We start from the raw sequence: 22,230 nt of genomic DNA, 5'->3' as shown, positions 1-22,230 counted from the left end.
TCAAACTGACTAAAACATGTTTATTGTTACATACACAGCTGTTACATACATCACCAGCTTTTTTGTCAAACCACTGAATCAAACCCTAAATGCATTCGAATAAAAATGACACATGGAAACACTGTTCTGTTATTTTTTAAAGCAAACATTTTGAAATCCTAATGTAAAATCGCTTGTGGATATGAGAAGGTTTCTATGTAAACATACTTTGGATTGTGTGCACTGCCAGATTGTAAAATCTACTGTTTACATAACCATATTGGAAATAAGTCACAAACATTTTTTCAACATAAAATTATTTTTATCTCGTTTTTCTTCATGTAGTACTGTTTAAGATTCATGAATGCAGTGATGGTTGTCATTATTTACAATGGTCTGCAATATAATGATCGACGTTTATGCTGCCCAATCAGATTGACCTACTGGATTTTTCTGCCAATGAAATTCCTTGATGGGCGGGGCATACTGTATCTTTTCCATGAAGTGAATCGTACAATTGTTTATTGTCGATCAAGATGGAGTTCCTTTTGGGAAATCCATACAGTACTCCGGTGGGACATTGTATTGGTAAGTTGTTTTAATTTTTTTAAACAAACTGTGATTGAAAGGAATCTGTAGATAATCGTGTTTCACATTTTTGAATCGTCATGACATTTGATTCTTACTTAGCTAAGTTCATTGGCTATCGACCCATACGCGAAGCTAACCAGTTGACTAGCATTCATTTTGGTTATTTCCAAGCTGGTTAGCTTGGCAAGAAATATGTTGTTAACTAGTTATATATTCATCAATGTAAGCATAAGCAATAGTTCGTGGTAATCTTGCTAGGTCGTGGTGGGCATATTCCGTTTGTTGCACTTTATTCATTTACACTCGCTACTTAAATGAATCTAGCTAACGTTAACTAGCGTTACTTTTCTGTATCTGGTCGCGATAACTGTTTGTATGTGGCTGGCTAGCTATTCGAATGAACCATGTGGTATATCATGTATTTGACAGCTGGACCACTGCTAAATTAGCTAGCTAGCTCTCGAGAACCCAAGGCACAGCGGCATAGCAAGCCTACCCAGTACATGACTGGGTAACTAACTTAAGTTAGTTAGCTAGCTAAATTAGTATAGCGTTGCTGTGACTGAGCTAATTAGCTAGCTAAAAAGTTAGCATGTGTGATCATTGCAATCATGAAAAGGATATTGTTTTCAAATTACAATTTTCTCCTGCTCTGACGAGGGGGAATTTAATGTTCTGTCTTTAGAGAGAGCCACTGATGGCTCCCTTCAGAGTGAGGACTGGGCCCTCAATATGGAAATATGTGACATCATCAATGAAACCGAGGATGGGTGAGTAGAAAAGTGCATTCTAACTAGGCTAATGAATTATGTGCATTAAAAACACACTTTAGACCTATTCTGGAGCTTTGTGACATGGACTTGATAATTTGTCCCTAGTGACTTAACTACATGTGAATATGGCCACACTTTCTCTGTGAAGGTCTCTCGCTCTGCCTTGCCTCTTATCAGAAGCAATAAAGGATTTGATCCAAGTGCTGGCCTACTATCTAGGGCTTGGATAGCTATCTGGTCCATTAAACTTGTTTGTAAAAGTGTTGAAGTCCATTTTCTGTTTGATAAGTGGGTGGTAAATTAGGGAAGGTGGATTTACCCCTACTCCCAGTTTATCTCATAATATGACATCAGTTTGTTAAAGCCCTCTGTATCAGGAATTCAAGGGAAGGCCACACCTACCATTGTTAATGATGTATCTGCATTATAGTGTAGCCTAGGCCATTTTTAGTAAAGCATTGCCTGTTACATAAATCCTTTAAAGTATTAATAACATTATTTCAGTCAAAATGGGTAAATGATGCTTGGTGGTGCCGTTACTACGCAGTAGTAGATGGTATGTTGTAGTTATCATGTTGTAGTCATCATGTGTGTCTGTCTTCTCCCAATCTCACCCTGTTCTCTGCTCTTTGCGGTGTGTTGATGCTGCAGGCCCAAGGATGCCATCAGGGCAATGAAGAAGAGGCTGAACGGGAACAAGAACTACAGGGAGGTGATGCTGGCACTCACCGTCCTGGAGACATGTGTGAAGAACTGCGGGCATCGTTTTCATGCTCTCGTCACCAGCAGAGACTTCATAGATGGCGTGCTTGTAAAAATCATCTCCCCCAAAAACAACCCTCCCACTATCGTACAAGACAAAGTGCTTGCCTTGATCCAGGTAAGGGATCACACACTTATGGGTGAGAGAGTTTATGCATGACATGTTTTTATTTATTTGTGACAACTTTGGTGATAAAGCTAATAGAAGAAGCTTTTATTGATAAACCACATTTTTTAAAAGTATTCTGACAGAGTTGTGTTAGGAGATGATGATAGTTTGTCCTTGAGCGAATAGATGGAAGTGCTTTCAGAGTATATTGTACTGCTCTGTATGAGCTAGTTGAGGAAAGGTGTTGGTTGCCTGTGGCTGCAGCCCTGGGGGATCCAGTGTTCTTCAGGTAGGGCCTCAGGTGTTGTGCTACCTGCAGCCAGGTGTTACCATGGGGATCTTAGGTAACCCTGGCCGATTGCCTCCGGTGACCTCTAGTTTCCCACTAAGATGGCGGCTGTTGATGGAACTTTAATGGTTTTCACCAGACCACATGCAAGTGTTATTACAAACGCGGCACTGTTTTCTCACAAGGATGAATGTGTAATGATACACCCAAGATGCTCACATGCTTCCTTGCTCAGCCAACAAGAGCTTTTGTGGTAGTGTAAATGTCATTTGTGACACCCTTGACCTAAATACTTTGACCAGTTAATTCTCTACACATGTATGAATAGGGCTAAATGGAAATGTTTCTTCTAGAAAAATGAAAAGCATATGCATAATCATGGTATCAATTGAAAAGTAATAGTTAGGAGATTCTGGAAAAATGATTAGACCAAAGGTGAGGACAACAGTTCACCTGACACAAGACTGAATCCAAACTGTCGATTTTTATTTAGCATTTTACATTACTGTACTTTTCGCATCATTTGTTGACATCGAAATCTGAAAATACTCTGGATACATTCAGTAACATAAGAATATTCCAGGAAAATTATGTAAAGGTGCAACATAAGACAACTAAATGACAAGGGTCTGAGCGAGCAGACTAACTGGTGTCTCCAATTGGTCACACACCTCACCTCAAGTGTGCACAGTTCCTAAGTCATTTAAATGCACTTATGACTCAAAAAAAGTCTTCAACTATAAGGTGCCCCCCCCCCCCCCCCAAGCTGTGCACTTGAGGAAATAGAGCAAGCGCACTTGTAGTTTTGTTTGGAACACAACTCTGCATCCCCGCCATCACACAATTGTTGTTTATGCAATCCAAAAAACGGTCCATTGTAAATCTGGGTCAGGTGGGCAGCATTTGAAAGCTTGTTCTATTGCTAACATGACTAGCTAAGTTATACAATATTACGGTGTTAGGCTTTCACAATGCAATTCAGGAAACAGATCATTATTTTACTGCGCATTGAAATGAGTCATGAGTGCATTGAGGTGCGCGTACCGTGGCAAATTTTCTTCACAATAGACAGACTAATTCTGTTCAGAACAACCCAGGGTGACGCCATATCTTGTAACTACATCAAACATAGTGATCATAAATGTTGACGCTATATGACATGAGTTTTATAATATGGAAATGTGGAGTGCACATTTGGACTCATGGGTGTTTTGCTTGCTTTTATGACATCAAAGCAGTATTTAGTATAATCCTCAGTGTCTCTTTCAAAATACATAGTCTTCTTTAATTTACAGCCTTTCCCTGTGAAGTGCAGAGCCAGAGCTCTAACATCATGTATAGCATTTTACTGTGCAGCCACTGTGTTCCAATTAAGGAGTTTATCGGTGTCCAAATCTGCCATTTTCAACCCGTATATGGGTACGAGTGTAAAGGGCTACCTGAATAAAGCACTGACAGACATGACAAGGTTAAGATAACGTTTGTCTTTCTCATTCAACCCGTCTCCCAGGCGTGGGCTGACGCGTTCAGGAGTAGTCCAGACCTGACGGGTGTGGTCCATATCTATGAGGAGCTGAAGAGGAAAGGCATTGAGTTCCCTATGTCTGACCTGGAGACCCTGTCTCCAATCCACACTCCTCAACGAGTAGGACTGTCACATCCATTTGCATGCATTTCCTTACTCTATATTGAGTATGAGAATCCAGCTGCTATGTTGTTTTAATGTTTATTTTTTTTCTCATTTAAAGCTGTCGACTGGCTCTGAGGTGAACCAAGCCACACTGAAGAACACCGCCCCTCCCCCAGCCCAGCCTATCCCCCACCAGCAGCCTCCTCCCCATGCTGTCTCCACCCCACCCTTTGCAGCATCTGTCCCTCCCACCTATTCCGCCCCTCAGGTCCCCAGCCTCGGCGCCTCTGGGTCTATCAACCCCTCACCTGACCAGGTACTGAGTCAGTGAATAGCCATTACAGTTGCAAGATCTGTTCCCTAACCAGATTTGGGAAAAGGTGTTTTAAATCTTCTGGATAGCTTGCATTCTAAGGTTCAAGGAGATGGATCTGAGAGGAGTTGGCATTTTATTCCCTCTGCTGTCCAGATCTGCCGGCTGCGCAGTGAGCTGGACATCGTGCGTGGCAACACCAAGGTGATGTCAGAGATGCTGACAGAGATGGTTCCTGGACAGGAGGACCCCTCGGACCACGAGCTCCTGCAGGTTAGATGCCAGCCCCCTTTCTCTGACTGTATGACGTCAGCTTCGACTCTGGTATTGTTAATTTATTTATAGGGTCTGGTTTCTTGACAAACAGAGAAGATGATTGACAGAAAAGGGTATTCCCACAGACCACTAGAGAGAGCGCTTTCAATGTTTGTACAGATAGTTTCCTTTTTCTGCAGTTGGTACACCATGAAAGCACTAATTCCATCAGATCTCTGACAACCCCGGGTCTAGCCCTTTATACAGTTAATGTCAGACTGGGTAACGCTGCTGTGTGTAAACCTGTGCGTGATGTTTGTAGGAGCTGAACCGGACATGCCGGGCCATGCAGCAGAGGATAGTGGAGCTCATCTCCTGTGTGTCTAACGAGGAGGTCACAGAGGAGCTACTGCACGTCAACGACGACCTCAACAACATCTTCCTACGCTACGACAGGTAGGCTAGCTCGCACACACACCTCTCATTACTGAGCGATGGCTAACATTTGTCTCAAATAACACCTTTCTCCTATGAGCGGCATGGATGACTTCATGTAACAGTTATGTTATGAACAAGCGTGGACCAGTTATTTTGATATGTTAATTTCATTTTTCTCTCAGGTACGAGAGGTTCCGGTCAGGCAGAGCATCTCAGGGTATCAACAATGGGGTGAGTTAGCAGTGACGGCCATAGGCAGTAACCCCCCCCCCCCCCCCCCCCCCCACACACACACACACACACACACACAAACAAGGACATCACTTCCTTATTTGTACATGGTTGACGCATGCAAATGCATAATGTTATTCCTATTTGATACTTTGCATCATATTATTCCTATCTCTGCTTGATACTTTGTCTTCCATAGCGTGCCTGTTTCTTACAAATGTTTTGTCGTTGAGTCTGACTAAAAGACCGACTGTTCTGTCTAGAGATGTAGGCTAAGGCATGTTACATGTTAGATCATCTGTCGCTGTCCGTACCGTTAATATCATGCCCACGCTGACCGTGGCGTGTTGCCCAGGCATGTTAATGGTATTTTTTTCCTATGGCTAGCTAAGACAGGCAAGTATGAAAGTCACCCCAATAATTAGTATGTCACATGTATTTGGACACCAAGTGACACTGTTAAAACATCAATGAATGACATTGACCCTGTATATCCCATCTGCTCCAAATGGCATGTTTTAACTGCACAGCCCCCTCAGTAACTGACCCAGAGACGGTCTAAAGCTAGGAGTATGATGAAGTTGTCGCTAGACATTGATCTAAGATCAGTTTGGATTTTTCCTCCCTGTATGGTTAAAGTTGGGATTCAGGGAGGTTAAGCTGATCGTAGATCTGTGCCTAAGATGCCCCCAACCCCACAAACACCCATCTTTCTCAAGGTTCTGTTACACAGCCAAAAGAAAAAAACAACACCCAGTGCAAAGTTCATTGCTGTGGTAACTAGGCGCTGCGCACGAATTAATGACAAATCATAGAAGCACACAACAGCTCATTTTTCACCACAATCAAATCTTATTGCATTTCTCTTACTAACTGTTTCTGGCTGAGTACCTACCCCCTTAACCAAAACTCCCACAAACTACAACTGTTCCTCATTCATGGGCATATTCATGCTTTTCTCCAGCTAACCTAGGATTTTCCCTGACCTCTCACATTCGTATGTGCTTTATTTGCCTGAGACTTTCTGTTCTAGCGAAACATTTTGTTGTTGGTCAAATTGATGAACAAAACTAATGCCAGGTGTCGGGCCCTTTTTGTGTAATCCCCCTCCCCTTCGCGACTAGTTTGTTGTAGTGACTATAATGGGAAATGTAATTGGCAGTCGGTTTGGAGTGGGCTCCTAAAAGTGGTCTTTCATACTCTTCAACGTGTCCAAGCACACTAAGACAGTCATGAAGAGGGCACGACAAAACCTATTCCCCCTCAAGACTGAAAAGATTTGTCATGGGTCCTCAGATCCTCAAAAGGTTCTACAGCTGCACCATCGAGAGCATCCTGACTGGTTGCATCACTGCCTGGTATAGCAACTGCTCAGCCCCCAACCACAAGGCACTACAGAGGGTAGTGTGAACGGCCCAGTACATCACTGGGGTCAAGCTTCCTGCCATCCAGGACCTCTATACCAGGCGGTGTCAGAGGAAGGCCCTAAAAATTGTCAGACTCCAGCCACCCTAGTCAGACTGTTTTCTCTGCTACCGCACGGAGCGCCAAGTCTAGGTCCAAGAGGCTTCTAAACATATTCTACCCCCAAGCCGTAAGACTCCTGAACATCTAGTCAAATGGCTACGCAGACTATTTGCAGTGCCCCCCCCCCCCCCTTAAACCACCGCTACTCTGTTGTCATCTATGCATAGTCACTTTAATAACTCTACCTACATGTACATACTACCTCAAATAACCGGTGCCTCCTTACATTCAATCTGTATCAGTACCCCCCTGTATATAGCCTCGCTATTGTTATTTTACTTACTTTTGTTACTTTTATCTCTTATTCTTATCTGTATTTTTTTGAACCTGCATTGCTGGTTAGGGGCTCGTAAGTAAGCATTTCACTGTAAGGTCTACCTACACCTGTTGTATTTGGCACATGTGACTAATAAAATTTGATTATGATGACTCCCTCACGTGCGCGCACACTCATTCTCATATCCCTGGTTTGCAGGTCCTCAGTGAGGCTACAAAGGACAACCTGATAGATCTGGGCCCTGGCTCTCCTGCAGTCGTCAGAAATATGGTCACCACCACTCCCCCGTCCAGCCTGCCCCCTTTCTACACCACCCCCGCTGCACGGCCTTCCTCACCTGCCTCCCTTGCCTCTCGGCTAGCCGGCCTTGGTATGTTCCCTGGACTCTGTTACTCTATATCCGCCCTATCCAAGTCTATTTAGTAAAAGACAAATCCACTGTAAGAGTGCTGATTAATTTGTTCTCTTTGAACTGTTTACCAGGTCCTTCAGCAATATAACATGTTCTTAACACATGCAATTCACATTTGATTATGTCTGAACAATATAACTGATGTCCTTTTGTTGTGCCTCAGATGTGGGTGACAGTGTGAGCAGCACTCTGAGCTCTCTGCCCAGCTGTAAGCCTCAGGACGACTTTGACATGTTCGCCCAGACCAGGACCGGAGCTCTGCCTCTGACCACCGAGACACTCGTGACGTAAGAATGCATCACACTTGGTATCCCGTTCAGAGATTAGCCCTTACCTCCTAGGCTTGTAATGGACAGAGCATACACAATTCTACATGACTGATATGTTCTACACAATACATTTCTATCTGAATGTTGTGTTCGTCTGGTCATTAAACACTAACTCTCTCCTGGCAGAGCTCCTCTAGAGGACCGTAATGCTGTATGTGGGATTGGGCTGCCTCTTCTGGAAGTCAGGCGGCAGCCTGCAGGAGGGGTGAGTACTCTGGCTGACCAACCTTTTAGAAGTGCACTACTTTAAAAAAAATATATAATAATATTTAACTAGGCAAGTCAGTTAAGAACAAATTCTTATTTACAATGACGGCCTAGGAACAGTGAGCTTAACTGCCTTGTTCAGGAGCTGAATGACAGATTTTGACCTTGTCAGCTCGGGGGTTCGATGTAGCAACCTTTCGGTTACTGGCCCAACGCTCTAACCACTAGGCTACCTGCCGCCCCTAACATCACTAAGGATGACGTTTAACTTTTACATTCAATGTGCTGTTACACTGTCAAAGGCTCTCCCCGATGTAAAAAAAATATATATAAATAATCTTAGTCGACCGACCAATCGATTGGTGGAACTATTTAAAAGTGCATTTTTTTCATACATAGACACACCCTATGTGTTTTAAGAAAACAAACTATATGCACTGAGCTTCTCTGATGCTTTAAGCGCACTGTTGAAATAATTAAGACACAAAAGAGGGAGCCAGAGATCAAGAACCTGTTCCCGACCCAATTCAACGGCGCACTGAAGATTATCTTTCAGAACCGTGGAGAGCAACCGCTAGCCAATGCTGGAGAGAAAGCTCACTGAAGATTCAGTTCAGCACCTTGGAGGGCCACTGCATCGGCTGCGCCCCACACCCACAACAGCACTCCTAATGAGCCAGTTCCACACACCTGTGGCAGAGGAGTGGGGAGCTGTGTGCCACACAGACATTTTTGCCATGTCAGGAAAAGGCTGCCGGACGAGAGTACCATTTGATGTTGATTATTGTTCCATTCCCCTTTCCTTAGAACTTTAGAAGGGGACATGCCCCCCTAATGTTAGAAGCAAGTCAATTATTTAATAACTCAGTTGGGGGCTCAACTTACTTTTGAGAGTTGGAGTAGTAGAATACACAAAGTGCAATTTTGAAATGTGGTTGTGCATCAGTTTTTCCTCTGTCAGTCACTCAATTAGCCCATGTGAGCTACATTTATAATAATTTTTTTTATAGGTAAAATTGTCTAGCCAGCTACCTAAACTTACTACTAATCATGGTTGAATTACCAAGGTGGCTAGGGCCCCCAGAAGGCTAGGGCCGGCTCTGACTCCAGGTGTGTGTATGGATGTCTACACAAACCAGAGAGCTACTTCAGCCTCTCATGATGAGTTCAGATTTTTGTGAAATTGTTACTTTTATCTCTTATTCTTATCTGTATTTTTTTGAAACTGCATTGTTGGTTAGGGGCTCGTAAGAATTTCACTGTAAGGTCTACCTACACCCCCCCCATGTTACCCATCCATGGTCTAGGGTGTACTTCATGTGTTCATATCATGCAGGAGAGAGGCAGCCATATATTCTGTTATAATTTTGTAGAGTGAAGCTTGATGAACTTTTGTTTGACCTTTCATGCATATATGTAAATCAGTTTAACTGTGCACTTTGCTGGTTACTAAGTTGGAAATATGTTTTAGTTTCAAACCATACAGTATGTAGAGCAGCAGTGGTAACAACCTGACATGGGAAGTGAGAAATACTAGGAAATTACTCATACAGTAGCAGAGGGAGTACAAAATGGTTGTTTATATATTCAATTAATGTGTGTATATTATGTCACACTGATGTACAGTATGAATGGCCCTGAAACGGATTGGACTGTACCATACATAGTAGATGCAACTCTGCAAGGCCCCTCTAAAGCCTTGTAAATTTGCGAATTTTAAGTTAATATTTGCCCATTTCTCAAGTCACTAGAAATGAGCATTTCATTTGTTGTCTGCCTGGACCTCTGATTATACACCACAGGGGCCTTGTTGTTTTTACCACAAGCTGGTAACAACTTTCTAATGTCTTTTTCATGGTACTTAACAATCTGAATTATACCTACAGTAGCCTAGCTTTAAAAAAGCTAAGCTTATCACTGACTGTCTCTCAAATATGATATTGCAAAATGGAGATATCCAATTAAGAACATAACAAATTGAACAATTTTAAATTGTGCTTAATTAAAATAATGAAAAGCAGCAGTTACAGCCAGTAGGCCTAGTATTCAATCAACAGAGTTGAACATGAAACAGTAAATGTTTAATTATGAATAAAATGCATGAATAACAAAATAAAGAGCAAGTTGTAGCCCCAAATGGTATCAACATAAGCTTAAACTAATGCTGAACATAACATATAAAATGGCTTGTATAGGCCTAGGCTACAAAAATAAGCATAGGCTATTCCAAACATTTAGCATAATAGCTTAGTCTTCTCCATCTGTTAACTGTATCGGACTAGCCTACTTACTCACATAGACCTGGGCTGCCGCTTAGCCTACTTCCCCAATCTTTTCAAGTTATGCGACAGGAACACCAGCTTGTCAACATTTTCGGGCAGAAGGCAGCTCCTCGTTTTATTGAATATAAACCCTGCCTTGGAAAATATCCGCTCTGATGGAGTGGAGGTCGCCGGAATCGAGAGGAGGTATTTCGCTGCTCTGGCCAGCTTCGGATACCTGTCCTCATTTTTCCCCCACCAAGCTAGTGGTCCAGCGTCGACTTTTGTTCTATCTTGGAGATAATACTTAACTTCTTTTTTGCTATCCCCCTGAAACTCTTTCTCTCCCTCATCTCCACACATTAGCATATCAATCTCCCGCTCCTTGTCCGTTTTTTTTCTTTTTGGTGCGGGTACCTCTTCATCCGTGGGTGTAGATCTGTCTCTCTCAGCGCTCAACCGGTCGGCCAGCTGGGACACGTTGATGTAGGCTACGTCCCGTTTTGCATCGTCAAGGAATGAAAGCAGCTTGAAGCGGGGGTCTACGACTGCTGCTTGGACGTATATACTACTCTCAAATAGTCGGTCTTTGAGCTGCCATCTTTTGTCAGATTCCTCCACCAGCCTTGTTTTAAGACTCTTAGTGGTGGGGCTGTCGTCCTCCACTGGTGCCAAGTGGCGGCGTTTGAGGTTGGCTAGCATGGGTATGGTTGCAGATAAGGATGCATTTTCCTCCTCGGACTGCAGCTCAGTCAGGGTGACAATGGGCTTCAGCACATTTGAAATGTCCTCTGCCATGTTCCATTGCGCTGGGGTGAGATCAAGGTTGCGTTCATTTTTCCCAGTGTAGTTGGGGTCGGAGAGCACTGCTGTTACAGGCCATCTCTGTTCTATCAGACGCGCTAACATGGTCTGAGAAGAATTCCACCGCATGCAAACGTCTTGGATCAGGACATGTTCAACCACCTTTTGTTCTTTTTGTTTCTCCTTTAGTCCCTTTCTGGCTTTTGTTCGCTTTTTAAAATGAGCCACAAGGTGTCTGGCTGCAACCACAGTGCGACAGATGGGGTCTTGATTGAGAGTGGCGTTGATGCACCGCTGTAAGGTGTGTCCAGCACATCTGATTCCTTTAACGCCTGCCCATTTCTCCTCCCGCCCCAGTATATCTGCACACAAAACCATATTTGCGGCGTTGTCGTGTACCACAGCGACCCTTTTACATCCTGGGATTTCGTATTTGTCGGCCACTTCTCCAAGTCTCTGCGCAATGGTGGCGGCTGTGTGATTCTCTTCCATTTGCTTTGTCTCCAGCACAAGACACTGCAGTCCCCAGGCCTCCGTAATGAAATGGGCAGTTACGGTCATGTAAGACTCCATTCTCAGTGAGGTCCACATGTCGGTTGTAAAACTTACTGCCTGGCTGTTTTTGATAGACTCCAAAACCTTCTCTCTTGTGTTTTCATATTTCGCTGTCAGAGCATGCATAACAGTCTCTCTCTTGGGAACAGTGTAACCAGGCTCCAAGATTTTCATCATATCCTTAAATCCCACGCCCTCTATCAGGTTAACAGGCCTCATGTCCAAGGCAATGAAGTCCACGATACCATCGGTTATCTCGCTCTTTCTTTTTTCTGAGATTGGGGAATTCTGCTCCAAGGTGGTTTGGGTTAAACCTGAGCTAGCAGTGGAGGCGCTCGTGCTGTACTGGGGATGCGCCTATAAATACACGAAGTTTAAAATTTAAGTAGTCCTACATTTGAATGAGTTATGTATACCATTGTTATTACATTATTTGGAGATGTTCACATGCATATAAACCCTGTCACTGTTTTAGCATGCAACTAGAAAAACAAAGTAGGCTAACTTACTGTTTTCAAGTGATATGTCATATTCGTTGTCGAACTATGGTAAGCAAACCGCTGTTTGCAGAGTTTGCATTCCACTTTTTTGGCGTCATCCATTACAACAATGAAATGCTGCCATACTGCAGACCTTTTCGACATGTCTTAATTTGACCCAATAAGATTATGAAGTAGCTACGGTATGTACTGGTAGGGTTTACACCGCTTCCGAATTCGCCAGACGAAGTTCCGCCCCCATTCATCTTCAACGGGAGCACGCGGAGCGATGCACATGGGATTGTGGGAAGGTGAGGGGCGCAAACCCTGCTAGTGGTGCGATAGAAAGTTCAGCTCTACTTTATGCAAATTGCACGCGGCCACTGCTGCTGTTAACCAATCAGGTGAGGAGCAGATGTTTGCTTCAAAATATTCCTTTTATGGAACAGTTCCACCTGTCATTTAGTTCCAGACCAGCACAACCAAAACAGATGGATGAACGTAAATCATTGCCATGTCGGGTTTTCCAATTCTATATGATTTTGCTTTGCTAGAATACAGAGACAAAGTCACAAGGTCAATGGCATGGAGGAGGATTGCAGAGATTGTTGGTGCTGTTGATAGTGGGTGAAGAGAGATTTGCACAACAATGTTTGCTTGTGCTGCTAGCTAGCTATGAATATCAAGCAACCTAGACCTCAAAACTGTGATCAAAGCCACCAATTGTGAAATGTGTCCACCAAAGAATAGAAATCACCAGTAACACAAATTATAACAGTGTATAATTTACAAAGCTTGCATTTCTCATGTAATATGCTACTAATTGGGTTATGGTATCTTAACATTATGATTCTCATTATCTTATGGCTCTTTCATTGTCTAATGACATTGACAATTATAGCTTACTACCTGTAAAATAAATAGGCCTACATTCACATGAATGGGTCATTTGGTTAAAGGAAATTGTAGCTTTGCAAATCTCTTGACCCACCTTGTAAGAAAGCATTTCACTAATGTCTACACCTGTTGTATTCGGTGCATGTGACAAATTTAAATTTGATCAACATCATCTGCAATCCTCCATGCAATTGATATTCTGATTTTTGTCTCTGATTTTAGAACATTCTCGGCAAGTAAACGAGGTAGAATTACAAATCTCCCCACGCAACATTTATTTTTTGACATTTTTTAATTAGTCTAAAAATAGCCAGCTTTAAAATATATATATATATATATATGTACTGTACCTAGAATGCAAGGGTTCTAGTTGCACTAAACAATTGTCATAAAAATCATCATGTAGGAAATCTTGCTTATGCTTAGCCTCATGCATTATCGATCTCATCAATATGGAAACTGAGTTTAGCTGTTCTCTGCTTCAGATGTACAATGACAATGGGCACATTGATTGCACATACCCGTTAGGCTAGTTATGTCATCATACTGTAGGCCTATGGCTGCATTGGTGATGCATACCATTATGATAAGCTGCACAATGGGTTCACATGGCTGATATCCTGAGACGGTGACAATCAAATAAAAACGATTTGGAGAGCTCACAGCTGGATACAAAGGTAATGTTAATTTGAGAAAGCAACACAGACAAATTAGACAGAATTGTTTTTGCAGAATTGTGATCTGTGATGAATGAAAATTAACACTAGTTCATCTTGAATAATATTTTAAGTTAACAATTAAAACAAGTTTAAACACATCACTTAAATGAATCAAAATGTACAAGCTAACTTGTTTGTAAATTTTAGACATCTTAGTAAGTAGGCTATTACGAAAACATAATTACTTGGTGAACAAAAAAGTCCATACGCGAGGAGGCCAACCTTGCTCCACTCCCTGATCTACTGGGTGAGTAGACTTCTATTCCAGCCCAGCAATAATACACATTATCAACTCCTTAGGTTTGATAAGTTAAATCAGGTGTGTTAGTGCTGGGCTGGAATAGAAGCCTGCATACCTCTAGGAGAAGGATTGGCCTGCTGAACCTGTAGTATGTTTTGTATTGTTGTATACAACATTTTGCTAACATAAGTACACATAATGGCATACAAGGATGTGCAAGCAGTCTCTTGGGACATTGATTGTAGATATGTGATAGAGTAGTGGCCTGAGGGAACACCCCTAATGTGTTGTGTTAAGTGTAATTTTTTATTGTATATAACTGCCTTAATGTTGCTGGACCCCAGGAAGAGTAGCTGCGACCTTAATAAATACATCTTCATCTGCAGACAGGTCTTCACAGCTCTCAAAGAAACAGGTTTATTGTATTTTATTACAATTAAGGCCTGGATATTATCTCTCTGTCTTCATAGTTTTTATCTCTAGGGCCTAAAACTGGAGAATATTTTCATAAAGCAGGTTGTGGGAAGACATTATCTAGCTAGTACACCTATTCCCTTTTTTGACAGCTGGAGCAGAAAATAAATTCACCATCTTCAATTGCTGTTGTCTACAAATGCATTTGGAACATGAGTCTAATTTACAATGATAAATAGGCCTACATCAAGATAACAAGCTACACTGAACAAAAATATAAACGCAACATGAAACAATTTAAAAGAGTTTACTGAGTTATATGAACCATAAGGAAATCGGTCATTTTAAATAAGTCATGGATTTCACATGACTGGGAATAGAAAGATGCATCTGTTGGTCAGAGATACCTTATAAAAAAGGTATGGATGTGGATCAGAAAACCAGTCAGTATCTGGTGTGACCGTTTGCCTCATGCAGTGTGACACGTCTCCTTCGCATAGAGTTGATCAGGCTGTTAATTGTGGCCTGTGGAATGTTGTCCCACTCCTCTTCAATGGCTGTGCAAAGTTTCTGGATATTGGCGGGAACTGGAACACGCTGTTGATCCAGAGCATCCCAAACATGTCTGAATATGCAGACCATGGAAGAACTGGGACATTTTCAGCTTCCAGGAATTGTGTACAGATCTTTACGACATTGTGCAGTGCGTTATCATGCTGAAACGTGGTGATGGCAGTGGATGAATGGCACGATAATGGGCCTCAGCATCTCGTCACAGTATCTCAAATGTATTTATAAAGCCCTTCTTACATCAGCTGATGTCACAAAGTGCTGTACAGAAACCCAGCCTAAAACCCCAAACAGGAAGCAATGCAGGTGTAGAAGCACGGTGACTAGGAAAAACTCCCTAGAAAGGCCAGAACCTAGGAAGAAACCTAGAGAGGAACCAGGCTATGAGGGGTGGCCAGTCCCCTTCTGGCTGCGCCGGGTGGAGATTATAACAGAACGTAGCCAAGATGTTCATAGATGACCAGCATGGTTTCTGACAGTTTGTGCAGAAATCCTTCGGGTTTACAAGCCCACAGTTTCATCATCTGTCTGGGTCACTGGTCTCAGGGTTGCTGGTCTCAGATGATCCCGCAGGTGAAGAAGCCTGATGTGGAGGTCCTGTACTGGCGTGGTTACACATGGTCTGCATTTGTGAGGCCGGTTGGATGCACTGCCAAATTCTCTAAAACGACGTTGGAGGCGGCTTATGGTAAACATGAACATTAAATTCTCTTGCAACAGCTCTGGTGGACATTCCTGCAGTCAGCATGCCGATTGCACGCTCCCTCAACTCGAGCTATATCTGGGCATTGTGTTGTGACAACTACACATTTTAGAGTGGCCTTTTTATTGTCCCCAGCACAAGGTGCACCTAATGATCATGCTGTATAATCAGCTTCTTGAGCTGATGTGTTTTTATATTTTTGTTCAGTGTAATATGAAGCTAACTAGTTGATGATATTTCACTTAGCTATATTATGGAAAGTTGGTTAGCTAACAAGTAGCTCATTAGCCTTACACATAGTGGCCTGCTGTAGCTAACCAGCTAGCTAATAACACACCAGTTTACATTTTTTTTGTACATTTTCGAAATGTGTTTACTTACTTGAATAGGTTCACGCCCACAAAGCAGCCAATCTTTTGGAGCGAAGAGTTGTCAAGCAGAGGCACCGCTTCTGGTCTAAACGAACCGTAGGCTACAATTAGGATCATTTGTGTGTGCCGTCTGCAAAGAAATCAGGCGGATACACAGTTAAATGAAAGGGGATCTATGGCAAATGTTTAGTAATAAACCAAACAATTCGGAAAATACATTTGTTATACAATCTTATTTTTATTAGTGTTGCATCATTTCAGTAGCACATACAGTATGTCTTAGTGATGGATTGTGCCATCACAATGGATTAGTCCACTCACTGAGACGGGCGTGAATCACAGGTTTCTCATGTGCCCTAAAAAAAAAAGAAATCAATTTGCGACCGATCAACAACAAAATCTCTGTTAGCCAACAAACAGCCTATCGACCAAACAATCGACCAGTCGACTAAATGGGGTCAGCCCTATGGGCAATACATTATTTTCCACAGTGCTTGGCTGTGGTGTGTGTGCGCTGTTGGCCTCTATAACCAATCTTCCAAAGCTTACACTAACTCAGACTAGTCTCATCTAGTGCATGTCCATCCCACACCCACAGAGTTTCAAACAGCCTTCAAGATGTTGCCTCTTCATATTCACTGTCACTGCATGGCATTGCAAAGCCTTCACATGGCTCTCTGTTTCATGTGTGCCATTGGTACTTCTTCATGTCATCGATCAATGGCAAAGGTCTTTGTATCATTTTATCAAATGCAATCGTTTGTTAGCATTTTTATTCGTTGTTTGAGTTTCTAGTATTCCTTTTTGCATTATATTTCAATTATATTTAAGTTGATTTTCTTTTTGTGTTTTCTCTGCCACTTGTTTCATTTTCTTTTGGATGTTTTTTTTTTTTTGCACTGTTTGTCCATGATGTTGCCCTGTAGATTCCTGTTGGCCAATCCTCTGTCATGGATGACATAGAGGAGTGGCTGTGTACTGACTTGGTGAGACCATCACGATTTTATTCTGCCTTTTCTTTTCTCTTCTCCTTTATTCCTGTTGCATCCCTCAATTTTTGGACTGCTTGTTCTTCAGAAATGTAATTGTAACACATTCCACTTACTTTGTCCTTCAACACATTTCCTCATCCTTGACCAATCACGTGTCTGATCCATTGTAGCTTCCTGTGTAGTCTTCAATACTAACGGTGTGTCTTGGCATGAACAAATGACTTCAGTATTGAAGGGTTTCTGTCTTCTTTGGTGCATAGTTGTTTTTTCTTAATTTGATGTAAGAATGTGGTAATACTTTGTATTTATTGAACTTCTCTAACGTAAATGGATTTGTGGTGAGGGTGGTTGTGTAAGTTCAGATTGTCCTTAAAATAGTTTCCACACTTTGGTCAGTGAGGGACAAATGTGTAACTTTGTTTCACTTCCTCAACAGCAAGGAGAGGAGGGAGAAGAGGGGGTGACCAGTGAAGGTAGGAAACATGATTCACCTCTGGCTAGCATGTGTAATATGCTTACATCTTCTCCTCTGATCCCTCTCTTCCTCCACTTCTAGAGTTTGACAAGTTTCTGGAGGAGCGGGCGAAGGCAGCAGAGACGGTACCCAGCCTCCCCTCGCCCCCTAGTGGTGACCCTGGTGCAACTACAGGCACACTCAAGAAGAAGGCTGAAAGACCAGATGACGCACTGTTCGCTTAGTACAGTGGTTTTCAAACCTCTCCTCGGGGACTCCCAGACGTTTCACAATTTAGTTGTAGCCCTGAACTAGCTCAGTTGTTTCACCTAATCAAGGGCTTGATAGTTAGTTGACAAGTTGAATCAGGTGTGTTAGCTCTTGAATAGTTCAAATGCATGGAACGACTGTGGGTCCCAGAGGAGAGGTTTGAAAACCCCTCGCTTAGTAGACCTTTTAACCTTCTGACCTGGCTAGCGACCTCAGTCCCCAGACTTTTATCTGTGACAAGCACACACACTTTCTCATCCTCCCCCTCTGGATCTCTCTACCTTCAAAACTAACCCTCTACTACCCATTGGTTTACTACACTACAAAGGGAACCCTCGATTTTGATATCCCCCCTCTTTCAGAAAGAAACCAGCTTAATTTGGGAGAAGACAGCCACGTTATTCCATAATCAACATTCCTTATCTAACAGTTGATGGTTTGGAACAGTCTCCAGCCTCTGAAGAACTGTGGAGTATCAACAACAACGGCCGTCTTTATAAACCAGCAGCTCACTCTGTCCCGGGGCTGGTCTTCTTCTGAAGGGTAATATGAGACACATCCAACCTACAGTACTACCCATATTCTGCTCCGTTATGGCAGCAAGAAACCATCCCTGTCCTGTCATCCCCTAATCTACTGCATGCATTATTACATCCATCCATCCTTCAATCCCTTGAAGGGTCGTCAAAGGGAATTCAATGAAAACTAGGTACAGTTATTGTTAACCTTTTTTATTGTAGGTCACTATGCGTTTAATTCCTAGTCGATATTTTCTATTGTCTCCTGACTGTTGTCTCGTTTCATCAATTTGACTTCATGGTTTTGAGTGTGGCTTTGTTGTATAACTGTAAAATAATGACATGTAGAATCGCTGTGTGTATATTCAATCAAGCAGAATAAGGGAAAGAAATGGTGGATGATGGGAGATCTGTTATGAGGGCATTGGAGCATGTTACAGTATGTCTACCTGGATATAACATTTCACAGCCTTTACCCAAAAAGGGTATCAACAGGAAAGGGAAGTGGAAAAATGGAAATGTGATTTGTCCACTACAAAATTACACTACAGGGCTTTCAAGGGATGAAGTATTTCTAGGGATTGATGCTCTCATCTTATCTACGCCGTTAGAGATTGATTTATTTTACCAGCTTAGAATTCTAGAATGTTATCTGGAATGTTATTTTGGAGAGATATATACAATTTCTGATTTATTTTCAGATGATGAATTTCCATTTTATGTTTTTTAAAGTGAGAACTAAATAATTAACATCACTTAAGAAAATGCACTGTTATGTTAAATGAGGTGTTATGGTTATCTTAACAAATATGTAGTACCATTTACCTGACAATGATTTTCTGTTTATCCATATGCTGAAGGACCAGTACAGGTACAGTGCTGCTGGGAAAGCATAGTCTAGATGTAGTCATGTGACCTCCATAGTGAATGCACTACCGTATAGATTCAGTCAGACGTAATACTGTATCAGTCAGTCTGAGAAAGATAACCGTTTCTTGTTAAAGCCCTGTTTTAGTAGTCTTCACTACAAACTGAACAGACTGAACATTGTATATCTGGTATTGAATAATAACAATTTATGGACCAATGTTTTACATAGTGGATGTGAAAAAAATGAACCTATAGAAGGGATGGTTCTGAATATCATGAAGGAAATGTAGGAAAGGGGATCTGTTTGGTCTCTGCTTGGAGTGTCAAAGGTTGTTCATTTTATTGCTTAATCACCTGGACTCTTATGTACCATGTCCTGTTCTTGTCTCTCGTTGGCTTGCTAGCTGTTCTGGCACATCACTCCGATGCTAGCCAGTTAGCTCAGTGGGCTAATCCGCTGATCAAAACGGTGACAGTGCTGAAAAGAGAGGCTGAGTGAGAGACTCTCACCATTTAGAATGACATGTTTTCAGAAACGGTAACACTACTTACTAGTATGAGCAAGAACATTGAGTATTGCAAACCGAGATCTTTATTCTCTTGATGATAATACACGTGCTGTTTCATACAATCACAATGAGTTTAAAACAATGGAACACTTGACAGTCACTCATGACCTTATTCTACCCTTATTTTATTGTTAAAATATCTAGTTGAGCGGGTTGGTATATTTAACATATCTGTAATCAATGAAAAATGTTGCAAAATATTGACAAGTGTAGGAGTAATTTATTTAGGATTTTCTTCTGATCTCTGTTTTTGAAATTGTTTTATTGTACAAAGGCAGAATGACTATGGGAGAGATTGGGGTTTTTCATGTTAATTGTGTGTTAAAAATGTTTTGTTGCTGTTTTTTGGAGTTTGATAATTTCTTATGCTGATTCAATGTCAAAAATTATGTAAATGTATCCAGATGAATTTCACTCTACAGTAACTTTTAATGTCACTATTTATGACAAGTGTCCACTCTGTGATTGGTTTGTTTAACTGTAAGCAAAGAACCCTATTGAGTTAAATTTTTTCCAAGGTTTGATGAACAAGCAGTACATTGATAAACATAGGTGTCAGAAAAATGACCTCGCTTCTGAAAGACACTTTGATAGAAGTGTTGACATTGCACATTATTAAAAGGTTTTCCCATCTCTCTGAATGGAAATACTTTAAGTGTGTGTGTACAAGGGTTGCCCTACTCTGAGACAGTAGCCCTGTACATTTGATGTATTGGAGGAGTAAAAATATATTGCTGTTTGTGCAATCCAATATGCGTAATATAAAATGTATAGCTTGATATTGGTCTGGCTTGCTCAGTGGAACTATGGTTCTATACATGATCTTGTATAATTAAGGCAAATCTAAATATTAGCTTGCCAGGTGGTCACCTCAAAGCCTGCTCTTAGAAAGAATATGTGTGTATGGTTAAACATAAAGGGACTTTTATGTTTGTGTGCTGGCTGTTTCCTGAGTTTATCTAGCTCTATATTGTTTGACTCATGCATGTGTTGAACTCCAATAAAAAAAAACTATAGTAGTATGTGATATGCTCCAACTTTATTTCATTTTTTTTTCTCCATACTATAGTTTTATGTTGATTTCAAGTCTGTCACCTCGTCTGATACATTTGTGTGCAGTTTTGGCGGTGCATGATTTAAATCAAAGTACATTACTGTGCAGTTCTGTGGAGCAGAAGGAATCCTTCCCATGGCTTCTGCCTCAGACGACAGTACACTAGTGTAAGTTGGCCTATAGTAACCCCTGACCATTCATCTTGCTGTGGAACCACTGTATCCCCTCTAATCCTCACCCCTTGGCCATTTTCTTTCTCAGCCCCATTCCTTCCTTGGGGGGGCAGGCCCTAACTGACAGTCGTCTAGGGGCTCTCCCATTGGTCGTTTAGGATCGCCTCATCCTAGAACATGGCTGGCTCTTCACATTCTGCTCCACTCTGCCTGCTGTATTTGCCCGGTCAAAAACAGGGGTGTGCTATATTGTACAACTCATGTTTTACACATGATTGCTGACTTCATGTGTCCACAAGTTCTATTCTGTTCCATAACCGTGTGGATTTCACTTTAGAAGGTACATTTTAATATTATTTGCATTGTATGAATCTATATCATGTTGCAATGGATGGATGTTGTTCTTGTGGCAATGTGCATGTCTTTTGCAGAGTGCGTTAATTCAGTGAATAGCCAGTCTAATATGAAATATCTCAATCTTGTAAAATAATCCTTATTTTAAGGCTACGCTATGCAGTGTAATTTTGGAAAACGTGTATGATTTGAATGATCCACCAAAACACTTTCATTATAATTTCTAGAGGAATCAAAACCTTTATGAATTCTTAACCTAAGAACGTGATAATGCCACAAGAGATTGAGTACTGCATTGAGTACTTAAGTATTGTCCAGTAATATGATAGTGATAACAGGACATCTGAGAGAGGAGAGCTGCCTCTGTACTCTCACTGATTGAAATAGATAGAGATTTCTTAATCAATTCAATTATTAAAACCAAGGAGCTCTTGATTAAAGTATGTGTGTAGAGGGAGCAGTCTGAGCACAGCATAGACCTACTTACACCAACAACATGAATGAAAAACAAGTGGGCCTACAGTCAGCCAGCCTCTATCAACCTCAATGGTCTCTTACCCATCCCCTTTTCCCTCCCCTTTTCAATGTACTGTTCAAATCAACTTGTATTTGTCACATGCGCCGAATACAAAAAAAGGAATAAATAAAATAAAAATGATGAATAGAAAAAAACTTAATTGAGGAGCAACAATAATAAAACAACAGTAGAGAGGCTATATACAGGGGGTACCGGGACAATGGATTCCATAACCGGCAATGGATCTTTGCAGTAGATAATAGTACCAAAGATACTGATAACCTTTCATCTGTGGTAGAGCCCACTGATAGCGGCAGTGTATA

At 41.6% G+C, this 22,230-nt stretch overlaps 1 protein-coding gene across 3 annotated transcripts; it reads left to right on the top strand.

Annotated features, from left to right (window-relative positions):
• Positions 1-488: 488 nt before the first annotated feature.
• Positions 489-20,834, top strand: LOC120029899 (TOM1-like protein 2). Of its 3 annotated transcripts, XM_038975209.1 has the most exons (14): positions 489-567; positions 1,256-1,340; positions 1,995-2,223; positions 4,014-4,148; positions 4,252-4,449; positions 4,603-4,719; positions 5,024-5,157; positions 5,322-5,370; positions 7,373-7,544; positions 7,750-7,873; positions 8,042-8,120; positions 17,063-17,122; positions 17,565-17,601; positions 17,685-20,834. In XM_038975209.1, the coding sequence occupies exons 1-14, from the start codon at positions 516-518 to the stop codon at positions 17,825-17,827; spliced, it is 1,614 nt and encodes a 537-aa protein (XP_038831137.1). In that variant the 5' UTR covers positions 489-515; the 3' UTR covers positions 17,828-20,834. The 3 variants fall into 3 exon arrangements, with proteins under 3 accessions (XP_038831137.1, XP_038831138.1, XP_038831139.1); XM_038975210.1 differs by lacking the exon at positions 4,014-4,148; XM_038975211.1 differs by lacking the exons at positions 17,063-17,122; positions 17,565-17,601; positions 17,685-20,834 and adding an exon at positions 8,679-10,303.
• Positions 20,835-22,230: the final 1,396 nt, after the last annotated feature.

The sequence above is a fragment of the Salvelinus namaycush genome, chromosome 35 (assembly GCF_016432855.1).
Source record: "Salvelinus namaycush isolate Seneca chromosome 35, SaNama_1.0, whole genome shotgun sequence".
Lineage (NCBI taxonomy): Eukaryota > Metazoa > Chordata > Actinopteri > Salmoniformes > Salmonidae > Salvelinus > Salvelinus namaycush.
The sequence above is the reverse complement of the archived record's forward strand: the minus strand, read 5'-3'. Positions and strand labels throughout refer to the sequence as shown.